We start from the raw sequence: 12627 nt of genomic DNA on the forward strand, positions 1-12627 counted from the left end.
ATCTATCTATCTATCTATCTATCTATCTATCTATCTATAAAATGAAGATATATTAGTTTATCTAATAACACACTAGCTAAACAAATGTATATCGACTTCTCCGAAACACGACATTTGAGCTTTCAGTGTTACCGTAGTTCCCCTGTGGTGCGAGCACAGCGCGACGGTTCCGAGCCTGCAACAAGCACGCGCCTTTTTTGCGCAAGGAGACGCTGGGGAAACCGTATCTGATGGGGAAACGCGAATCAACGTAACACCGGGAATCGAACCCAGGACCTTCTTGCTGCAAGGCAACAGTGCTACCAACAGTGCTAGAAACTAAACGTTTCTGGACAGCAAGCAACCTTAGCTGTTAGCTGTTGAAGCTAACAAAGGAGGCTGATAGCTTAGCAACAGAATCAAACACACACCTTTAAAAATACCGTCAATATAAGGGTTAAAATGCATAAGCGCAGACAGCGCGTTATGATCAATCTTCTGTGTTTAAAATCACCCTTCAAGTAAAGTTTGTCTTAACTTTAAAAACACAGAACACCAAACTGAACGCGTGTGCTGAGCAGATATTCTGCTAGTACCAAGATAGCTGAGTTCAACACAAACAAAACCAAACTTCATAAAATGAAAAACGTTTAGATCATTTTAATCTAAATCACTTCTATATTATTCTGCCCAAACACTTAACCTCATGAACTGTGTTGAGGAACGTTGTCCAGGGCGGCGAAGTTTTAAGAAACCTCCACAGTCTTTAACCGGTTAGCTATAGCTAACCTCCTTAGCTGTGGGGAGTGGCGGCTGTTCTGTCGTCCGGCCAAACTGCACGTTACCGTAACCATGGTGATGCGGTCTCAGTTGTCCTTCCTTCAGACTGGAAAAACCCTCGGCTTGTAGAGACAGCGTCTCTACTGGGGTCTTCTCTGGGACAGTTTGCTTCTGCAGGCCTCAGAGGGAAAGTAAGCAATGCTTATACCTTAATTTACCCCTTTTATGAATGAATACCGGATTCTTTCAACAGTAATTCATCAGTACTTAACTTGTGCGTATGAACGCGGGATTGTATGACACCCTTGGATCCAGTTGAAGAGTTTATGTCTGTTTGCCAGCAAAAAGACATTAACGTGCTGCCTCTCCTATCCCGATGATCACCGGTATGGAAGAGATCGGACCGTTGGAAAGGTGGGGGGTTTATACGGGCAGTGACATCATGGGAAGTCCGCTGTTGCCCCCAATTCCTAAGTTGTGCCGGAAGTAGGTTAATGCAATTTATTTTGAAAGTTCCAGAAAAAGTCCGCACTGCATTTCCTGTTGTAACTCATGGCTGTGGGTCCCAACAACACAGATGTTTCAAGTGTTTTTTTTTTTTTGTTGTCAATTAAAATCAATTAGAATATTGCATATGACCAATAATACAGTAAAAATTAATAGCTAAAGAAACTAGCTGTTCACAGAGCATTGTATTCAAGCATAATAATGAAAAGTTAAGTGGAAGGAAAAACTGTGGTAGAAAAATCACACACATATGCAGAATACCATTTGCTTGGGGTCCAGCATTAAGTTTTCCACAGTGAATGATGATTTCGATGTTCCATAGTGTTTTCTCAAGTCACAGCCATATGCCAGAAAGTTTTGCAAAACTTCATGCTTTCTCACTGGTGACAATCTTTATGGAGATGCTAATTGCATTTCCCAGCAGGACTTGATACCTGCCCACGCTGTCAAAGTACAACATTCTGGTTTCACGAACATGGTATTACTGTGCTTAATTGGCTGGCAAACTGGCCTGACCTAAACTCAACAGATAATCTGTGAATCATTGTCATGACATATGATGAAAGACACCAGAGCCAACAATGCAAATGTGCTGACTGCCACTATAAAAGCAACCTGGGCTTCCTTCCAGTGGGCTACTGAGTGTTTAGTGCATATGCTATACAGTACATGGACATACAGGCTGACATTTCTGGATTAAAATAATTTTTATTGGATTTATGTAATATTCAAATTTTCCAAGAAACAAAATGTGTGTGTTTTTTTAGCCATAATTATTTTCATTATTGAGCCATAATCATCAATAATTGCTAAAATATGTGGTTGGAATATATCCCTTTGTACGCAAAGAACTGATATAAAATGAGTTTCACTTTTTCAATTGTATTACTGAAATAAATCAACTCTTTGATGATATTTTATTATTCATATATTCTAATGAATAAGAACCACTTAACCACAAAGATGACCTTAACCTGTAGGCACAGAGTCAGTGGTGAAGCTCTCATATTCTTCTGTACATTCCTTTGAAAATGACAGATCCACCAATAGAGCCACTGTGGGAGTGGGTGGTCTCGTGAGAGGCGTACAGTCCACCGTGACACTTTTCAGGAAAAATACAAAGCTGTGTCATTAAAACCATGCTGTTGTTGCTTCTGTTGCAGGAAATGAAACCATATTGCATTTTAGATAAAAAGAAAAAAAAAATGATGCTGTGGTGAATCATATTAGGTTCATTTCAGAGAAAACACTGTTGGCTGTACAGATCATCAATGCCAGTTAGCAGGAAAGCCAAGTAATGCCACAAGAATGAGCGTGTAATGCTGAGTTCTCAGAGAAAAGATCCTCCACTGTGCATTGTCTGTCATTATGACTCAGGCTTCACGTGACTCAGTCCACTGTGTATCAGTGCCCGGAAAATTGATGATTTTGTTTGTTACCCTGCCAAGAAGGTAGAGAGAGTGGAAAACGCATAGAAGAGAAAAAGCAAGGGAAACAAAGGGTGAGATCAAAGCATCATGGGGGAAGTGAATGATGGAGCCTCAGCATGTCATTTTTTGCCACAATGTTGGGACATGAGAATTAATATGAGATTACAGCTACCTTCACATTTCATCTTTCCTCTTCTTATTTCTCTCTGCTTTTATTCCCCTGGGCTACATGTTACCCATCTTCTGACTTTGGAATTAAAACTCTCTCTTCCTCGTCCTCTTCTAATCTGTTCTCTTCATTATTCTTTCATTACACATTCCTGTTCCCTTTGTAGCTCCTCCATGTCTCTATTTCTCTTTATCCTCTTGCTTTAGGGCTGAGGTGTCAAATATTCTCTCTGTCAGGTAGCCTCATTTCTGACAAGGGTTTTGGGTGGAAATCACATTAAACAAGGGACTAAAAAGTAGACTGATTTGTAATTTTGAGGGCGCAACACTCAACTTACACTTAGGTTCAATACACGTCAAACCGTCTTGACAAGTCTCAGTGTTGGTAGAACTGCCACATATTGTGATCTTCTGCATGTCATCATTTTAGTGAAAGCAATATAGATAAAGCACATCTCCACAGAGAAAGAAAGATAGGCATAGAATGGACCTGCCCTTCATTGTCATTCTAACAAGTTGCTCTTTAGCTCTGTAGTGCTGATCTATTCCACTACGGCTTGGTTATTTTTAAAGAAAATTGCACAATTCTGTATTTTTGTCATTGATCTGTTCACCTGAAAGAGGAAGATAAAACAAGGGCTATTTATCAGACTAGAATGGCTCAAAATATTTTTCTTATTTTCCATTTCCAACTTGGAGTTCTAACTGGAGGTTTACATCATCATCACCATGAATGTCATATTAATTGTGCACAGTTTGGAGGCAGAATGATTTTTTGACACACAACTCTGGTGATTTTTCTAAGCAAGTTGGGTAAACAGTTTTATTTAATGATTATACATAAAGGCTATACAATACTATCATATACAATTACTAAACAGACAGCTACAGAATAACCATACACTTTCTGCAGCCTTTAACTAACTTATGGCATACTTGTGGCTATTTGACCGCTCTTTTTTATAAAAAATATAGAATCTCACCTAAATTAGTTGGTTTCCTGAAACAGACCCAACTTGTAAAGAATAATGTATAACTTGGCTTACTCCAGAAGTTTAATGTTCACCTGATTTTCAAACACATTTTTGATATGTGTATGGGATGACTGTCCTGTCAGAACACCAAGTTGTGTCCTAGTTTTAACCAACAACTTTTTGATTTCAGGAAAATTTGAAGAATTTGAAAGTGGTCTTTCCTCTTCATCATCTCACCCACTTTGCACCAGAAACAGTGGAAGTGAAACACGTTTTCTGTCTGATGCTATCACCACTGTGCTTCACAGCTGCTATAATACTAGGTTGGAAAGGATAAACTGGAGTCCTTCAAACAGACCTCTTCTGATTGTGTTCAAATTGCTCAGTCTCCTCTTACCATAAAACCTTTCTCCAGAAGGCATTTATGTTGTCGTCTTGGACAGCAACAAATTTCAGTGTTTTTTCGAGCAGGGGCTTCTTTCTTTGCTGGTCCCCTCTAAATCCCTGATGATCTCCAACATGCAGTTGTTCTTCCAAACCATAACAAAATTAATTTATTATGAGGGTTACAGTTTGAATCCGATGATAGAAACTTGGATGCAGTCGGATGTTCTAACAGGAGAATAATCCCAAACACATCAAACATTAAACCTCTGGAATGGAGCTCTTGAAGCCTGAGATTACCCTTACTGAAAATGCCTGGAATATGCTGAAAAACTGGGTCAACATCAACCTGCCATTTGATTGAAATTTCAGCCTAGATAATGTCAGAAGTTTGTTATTAGCTACAAAGTGTGAAGTTGAGGTGGAACGTGCCAAGAGACATTTACCCAAATAATACTAAAGCTATTTTTACATTTCTGAGCCTGTTTGCATAATATTGACCATGTGTAAATTCAAGATCCACAAAAAATTCAAACTTCTATAACCAAATCTTGTTTTCAAAAAATCATTGAACTTGCTTGCTGCATAATCGTTCCATACAGGAAAAAGAGTGATTAAAATAGATTGTTAAAAGCAGAAATTAAATGTGATAGTCATGTTTACAATGAATGTAAACTGCTGACTGCAATGCAATGAAGTTAAGCAGAGGCATGGAGAAAACCTGTAAGACTGTAGCTGAATATGAAGCAACTGGGTGCAAACACCCTCAGTGCCCATTATGTATTTTTGAGATTTAGAGTATTTTCTCCTCTGTTTGGAAGCCCCAGGAGAGGGACATCAAATACCTCATAGTCTTACTCATCAGTGATGGGAAGATGAAGTTTGAAATTTACAAGCAAGTTGTTGTGACTTTAGTACTGATGCAATGCACCTCACTGTTTTGCAAAAAGCCTCAGTTGAAGCTAAAGGAAAAACCTTTAATCGTTCAGCCAATCTGCATTCTAAACAAGTCCATCCTATGAATATGAACTCCGGAGAAAAAAACACAAGATGATCTACTAGCCAAACTAGGTCAAATTTCTTCCAAAGAGAGAGTAGCCTGAACATACAGCACTTTGAACAGTATAGATACTTTTCCATATTAGAAAATGTAAGCTGCAGAGACATGTGATTGAAACCAGAATGCCCTCTGGATTCACCTCAACTGGAGATATTCTGGACATGTCTGTTTGAAGGAAACTGAGGTGATTAAATTCCACCTGCCCTGGGAACATACCAAGGTAGAGAGAAAGTGTAATGGCTCAGTGTGGTTCAGCTGCAACCTGGTTCTGTGTCAGCAGCAGAGAAATGAATAGATTAAAGAACAAAACAGAACGTATGTTACTTTTAGGGACAAAGGAACCTGGTTTGGTTTAAAAGGCACAAAGAAGGCAAAGGTGTGCATACTTTTGATTCATAGTTGTGGAAGTTAAAAGCAGCGTTAGGTTATCTAAACATCTCAAGCTTTAAATATCTTACTTAGCACTCTTCATCTTCTGAAAATAGAAGAGATGACACAGTTGCAAATCTACCAAGATATGGCCGGGTGGGCAAGAAGAGCTTTAATCAGAGAAGCAGTCAAGAAGTCCATGGTAGCAGAGGAGGAGCTGCAGAGATCCCCAGCTCATGTGGTGCAATCTTTCCGCAGGACAATATTAGTTGTGTAATCTACAAATCTGGCCTTTATAAAAGAGTGCCAAGTCAAATAAAACCATTAAAAGTCCAGTTTGCTATTTGCCAAAATCCATGTGGGACTAGGTACTTTGGTCAGATAGGACAGAAGGAGCCTTGCCAGTGAAAACCTCACACTGGACTTCAAGCAAAGTGGAAAGAGGCCTTTCCTATGCCTCTCCACTCTTCCTCCAGAATCTGGGACCTTGATTTTCATATGAAATGCTAACTTTTCTATCATCTGAAAAGAGAACTTTTCACTGAGCAACAGTCCAGTTTTCTCCTTAGCTCAGGTATGATGCTTCTTATATTGTCTCTGGTTAAGGATAGGGTACATCTGTCCGTAGTGACTATTGATGTACTGACTGCTGCGACAGTCCACTCCTTGTGAAGCTGCTCAAATTCTTCCATAGATTTTGCTTGACAATACTCTCAAGGCTATGGTTATCCCTGTTGCATCTTTTCCTACCACACTTTTTCCTTCCACTCAACTTTCTACGAATATGCTTGGATACAGAACTCTGTGAACCACCAGCTTCTTTAGCAATGACTTTTAGTGGCTTACCCTCCTTGTGGAGGGTGTCAATAACTGCCTTCTGCACATCTGCCAAGCCAGCAGTCTTCCCCATGATTGTGTAGCTTACCGATTCAGACTGAGACTAGGATGTGACACTAAAAGTTTCCAGTATTTTACTTTTTCACAATATTCTAATTTTCTGAGGCACTGATTTTTTGGTTTTTAATATCTGTTAGAAATAGTTATAAAAATTACAAAAAATAAAGTCTTGGAATATCTCTGTGTAATGAAACCATATAATACATGAGTTTTACTTTCTGAAACGAGTGACAAAAATCTTGTGCCTCTATAATTTCCTATCCACTTCACATGTATGTTTTAATTTCTGTTGACGGAACACATAAAATCCCCCAGAACTATGCTGACGTTTGTGGTTGCAACATGAAAAATTGTGTGAAGATTTGAAGGGTATTAATACTTTTACAAGGCCCAGTAAGCAAATAGCACTTTCCTTGAAGAAGGATGCCATGTGCCACTATGAAATGTCACATGACTGACGTAATCAACTTATTAGCTTCTTCCTTTTCATGTCTAAACTTTCCTTTACGTACCTCATCAGAAAAGCCTGAGAAACTGACTTGGAACGCCCATGTTTACTCACCTCTCTTAATCCATTTATATCCTTTATTATTGTATACATTTTCCCTTCATTTTTCCTTTGCTGTGACATCTACAATCCCATTCCCCCCCCTACTCTGTCCTCATCACTCCTCTCCTCTACTGCAGATCCATTAGGTAATGAACCAGCTCAGTAAATCACAGCTACTGTACGTATGACTAAAAGCCTTAAAAAAAAGGAAGAAAATCTCCCATGCATGGGTAAATCAGCATTCTCCACAGCAATGCAGCATAATACAGGGGCTACGTAAGACAGAAAAAGGACCATGCTGTGCTAAGTCCTTCACCACAGGACAGGAGACTTGTTAGTGACCCACTCATGTCTCAACAGCATGGAGAGACGGTTATGAGTGGGTCAATATCAGGAATTAGCTGTATTGATGTTCGAAGGCTGCTGGGAAGACTTTTCCCCTTGTCCTGCTGTTATATCCAAGAATAGATGGAATGAACAAGTTTTAGAGAAAGAAAGGGTTTTATGTGCTCCTCTTCTCTAAGTCCCACTAAACTCTCAGTAGATTTATACCCTCCTACCTGTGTCCACTTCGTGAAGTGGAGCTGTAAGTGTGCATTCTTGTAAGTTCAGCTATCACATCCTATCCTAAGTTGTGACTGCTGTGTGCGTTTGGTGACATGGAAAGGGTTGCTGGTATAACATTTCTTCAAACAGGGCTGAGAAAATATTAACCAGCTGTTACGGACCTACTATGTTTGGAATGCATGTCTTTCAATACAGCTGCTCTGTGGGGGACTTTCATAACCTGAAGGATATGTTGATCCTTTAGTACTTCATAGTCTCCAGTTGACAGCAACTACTATGAGGTAGATGTTTACGTTGTCCACTGAAGTTTACAATGATTTTATTACACAGGGTGATGCTGGACATATTGTCACACATTTTTGTTCCATCCCAAGCTTGTATGATTCGTTATACTGCAGTTTTATGAGTCAAATTATACCCAGTTCAAGCACTGAGACCTGAATACAGCATAGTAAAAAAGATAAACTACAGTTGTTGGGCCTTCTGGACTAAGTTGTAAATTATGAGAGCCATACCCTGTAAATACCCACACAAATACTCACACAGAGGAATTATGTGTCTAGGAATGAATAGTATGTCTGACAATGACTTAACATGCTTCAGTGAGCTTTGAGTCTAGTTTATTCAAAAGTTAAAATCAGTATGAATAGCATCTGGGTATGAGAATGGTCAATGTCAAAGTGTGACCAAAACAGGAAATGTTTTGTGGGGTAAAATAATTCAAAATGAACTGGTTGTTATACCAAATATTTAATTTTTAGATATGATCAAACCCACTGTTAGAATTCCCGACAAATTAATTCACCAACCGTTATTAGAGGGAGATAATTTCCCATGTGAACAGGTGCAAAATGGCCCTTTTAACAATTTCATACTTAATCAACAGTTAATTGGTCCACATCTCCATTTATAATCAAGTTAATTTGGAAGTTTTTCCACTTCGTTGCAGTGCTATTACAAAAATAAGTTTGAAGTTAAACATATAATACAAAATAAGAAATAAACTATAGAAATATATCATATAAAGTAGTAATATAATTATAGGCTGATTCTAGCAGTACTACACCATCATTAGACTTTTATGACCTTATATCATGAGGATTTTGAAATATTTCTCTACTGCTTGACTCCAGGGATCCAATGTTAGCAGTAGCACCCTCTAATGGTATCACCTAAATACTTTTTTACTTTATGAAACATATCATGAAAATCCCACCGTCATGCTTTACTTTAAGGCCTATGGCTGCACATGTTATTTTTTTGCACTCATGATGGAAAATGTCACCAACTGCCACCTCCATGCATTGCTTTAATTTGGCTAGGGCAGTCCTTTATATTTGTTTTGCAGCTGACTGCTTAACAGACATGCTGCTCCTAGTTTCCCAACGGTAGTTGTTGAACAGCATTACCTTAATGAGATTCAGTTTCTTCAGCCTTACCTTTCATTGTGTTCTTCATAATCAGTTATATTTCCAAACAGCCAACTTTTTGTCTTTCTTGGTAGCAAAGGAAAAGTGTTGTTTTAACAAGCTGACCAGCAATGTGCAGCAACATGTGGGAGAGAGCTACCTTACTCTATGCAACTCACAGCCATATACGACAGTCAAGGCATAGAGGGGAACTCAAAATATGATGATTGGGGGTTATTTGTGTGGCACTTTCTAATTCATTTATGACAATGATACTTACTCTAGTTGAACAAAATGGTTGGAAGTTGGAATTTTGCATTGACTCCGTAATACCTGAATTTATATCAGTTATTTTATAGTTTATTTATGTAGCCCTTAGTTACAACAAATGTCATCTCCAGGCACTTTAGAGAAAAAGCAAAACAGAAACAACTCACATCCAAGATAAATTAATCAGAGATTGTTTATTTGAATATTGTGTACATTTAGGTATGAGGCTAATTAGTGACATTGGGTGCATAAGGAATAGAATAGTTTTTCCAACTTCAACTATCTATATCATTTTATTGATGCACAGTTTTTCAAATGCAGCTAAATAATTATTTAAATATATAAATCAAAGAGCTGACAGGCATTTTCTCAAGGTGGATGTTAAGCTAATATTATGTTTATTATCCCTATCTTATATCTTGGGAAAATTGTGCGTGAGTAATAGGTGAACATGGGGTCCCTCCAAGACACAAGATCCAGAATGTCATGCTTTGCTCCTGCATATTTACGAGGGGCCATTTCAGGGCGTCATTCATGTATGAATATCCTTTTCTTCTACGTTTTATCTGAATGTTATGTTAAAATGTTTTTTTTGAGCAGTAAATAACTAATTTCTGGTTTATACCATCAAGATCGTCTCGAAGAAACTTAGTTATTAATATTTTATGCGCAGCTACGGTTTTAGGTTTTGCTATGAGTCACTGAGCCTCATGATAAAATCACTTTTAACTTTCTTTAAAGCAGTCCCGCGGGCCCCCAGCAGACCTACGCGATTAGTCAACCAGCCAAATCTTTTCAATGCAACTGAGGTGGTGAGCTAGGCAAAGGAGAAGGGAGGGAGGAAGAGAGAGGAGTGGGCTGTATTTGGAGGAGAGGGGTCACCTTTTGTGCAAATATATCAGCCAAGTAGACTGCCACTCGCGTCAGGTTTCTGAGAGAGAGAGAGAGAGAGAGAGAGAGAGAGAGAGGCGTTCATTTCGCAGAGAGAGAGAGATACGGAGAGGGAAATCAGCGTTGGAGCATTGAAAGAAGAGGAAGACTTACTACTGGGCCACATTTCAAGATTTTGCTCTTGAAAATAAAAACAAAGTTACCACTTTTTCTTTGAAAAAAAGTTGAAGACGCGGTCATGACCGGCATAACGTTGGAACGCACGTCGCTCCTGTGCACCTTGCTCCTCTGGATATTTCAAGGTAAGTCCGCAAATTTTTAAAACATTGCACATAATTAACAGAAGTTTAATCAGCTGTGAACTGGTGCAGGTTGGATTTTCGTGCCTGCGGGCTGTAAGTTTTCTTCCCCCTGCTCCGCTGACTCTGACTTCCTGAGCGACACTAGTCCTGTCTCTGCATGTCGCGGCTTGTGCCAACTTCTTTCCACTCACTGTGGTTTGGTCGAGTCCCAGTTCTTCGCCGATAGCAACCTGTTCAATTTTGAATTTTACACAAAAGAAACCAGGAACAGGTGGAATGGCAGATTTACTTGAAAAGATGCCGTGAACGGGATTTATTTGTTACAGCTGGAAGTGGGAATTAAAAAAATCCCTTCGGTTGCGCAGCCGCTGTAGATACAATGATTGGTTCAAGTGTGAAAGGTGACAGTGGAGGGGCTTGGAGTTTTCGCATTTTACTCCCGCAACTTCAGAGGGCTTCAGCCAATAAATACATTCCCCGTGGAGTCAAAATAATGATAAAAAACCGTCCTAGTTGAATTTTTTTTTACCATTAAACCCCTCATAATGTTTAATTGCTGAAAAAATACCACAGACCTATAAAGAAAATACTTCGAAATCCTAAAATCTCCCCAGTAAATCTCTCCCTTAGGATTGAAAAGTCCCTTTTATTGTGAAGACCATACTTCTAGATCGAGATCAGGCTGCAATTTTTTCAACGCTTTGATGTCTGATCTTTGGGATTTATGTCTCCTGTGCTGGCACTGAGCCTCCACCATCAGCTCTCCTTTGGTGCTGCCAGAAACACTGAGCCGTTCTAAAAGCAACCTGTTTTTCTCCTTATATGATCTGTATTGAAGACAATTTTATCATGATTTACTCTAGAGCACTATTTAAGGAGTTGCTGTGCTGCTCTTTGTGCAGTGTTTGATGCTTGTTTTCATTGGTCTGGTTTTCGAATTTAATTTGGTGTCTTTTCATTCTGGGAAATTTAATTTCCCTGTTTTTTCTAATGACAACATTCCTAAATCTCTGTATCCACACTGCCTAATACCATTTGTAATATCTTGAAATACACACACACACACACGCACACACACACACACACACCAACACACGCATACACACTAATGCACTGCCTTTTACCTTTTTAGAGGGAGGAGGTGAAGGGTGGGGCCCGAGTGGTGGTTATTCCCCATGGCCTTTTTTACATTTCGTAGAATTTGTTGGGATTTTGTGTGACAGATCAAACACAAGTTGGCACATAATTGTGACGCAGTTTTCAACATTTTCACTGAAAAAAATCTGAAAAGTATGGGGTGCATTTAGACAGTTACAGTTACAGTATTGGAGTATGTCATTGCCAACTAGTGATTGACATTTTCCCCATTCGTCTTTGAAGAGCATCTGTTCACATAAAGTCTTGCTATAGATTCTGGACAACATTCTTGTTAGGACTTTGACTTGGCCATTCTTACACGTGAAAATGCTTTGACTGAAGCAATTCCACTGTAGCTCTTGTTGTATGTATTGCTGGAAGATGAACGTCCCAGTCTCTTGATGTCTCCAATAAGTTTTTTTTTTCCCAGGTATGTCCTGTATTTAGCTCCATCTGTCTTCCCATCAACTCTGACCAGCTCCCCTTTCCCTAGTGAAGAAAAAGATCCCAACAGTATGATTTTGCCACCACTGTATCCCCTACATTGCTTGTGGGAAACTGCAAAACTGGACTTGTTATGACTTTATTTAAACAATGGATTGCTTTTTGGCAAGATAATAGTTGTGCTATCAACAGATTCTCCCACCTGAGCTGTGGATCTCTGCAGTTCCTCCAGAACTGCCATGGGCCACTTGTCTGCCATTCTGTGTTTTAATAGGTTTCTATTTGTTAGATTCTCTTTACTTTTTTAAATGGACTGAACAGTGATCCTAAAATGTTCACAACTTAGGATATTGTTTTATAACAAGGGAATTGGCTATTATTATATTGTTATCGGCAACAAAAAAAGATTGTCAAATTAATTAATTAATTTTATCTTTTTAATTGATGCCTTTTGCAAACTCCCAAAAATGGATGTATGGTTGAAGATGTTGCTTTTGTGGCTTGAACAA

At 38.9% G+C, this 12627-nt stretch overlaps 1 protein-coding gene across 3 annotated transcripts in view; it reads left to right on the forward strand.

Moving 5' to 3' along the window:
• The first annotated feature begins 10219 nt into the window (after positions 1–10219).
• The window catches only part of bcam (basal cell adhesion molecule (Lutheran blood group)), an 85528-nt gene continuing 83120 nt past the window's right edge, over positions 10220–12627 (forward strand). Inside the window, exon 1 of one of the 3 annotated variants that reach the window (XM_047360980.1) lies at positions 10220–10537. In XM_047360980.1, coding sequence (XP_047216936.1) covers positions 10474–10537 — 64 coding nt within the window. In that variant the 5' untranslated portion in view covers positions 10220–10473. The remainder of the gene's footprint in view (positions 10538–12627) is intronic. The other 2 variants (XM_047360981.1, XM_047360982.1) reach the window with 2 other exon arrangements.

Source organism: Girardinichthys multiradiatus, chromosome 3 (assembly GCF_021462225.1).
Source record: "Girardinichthys multiradiatus isolate DD_20200921_A chromosome 3, DD_fGirMul_XY1, whole genome shotgun sequence".
NCBI classification, from domain to species: Eukaryota; Metazoa; Chordata; class Actinopteri; order Cyprinodontiformes; family Goodeidae; genus Girardinichthys; species Girardinichthys multiradiatus.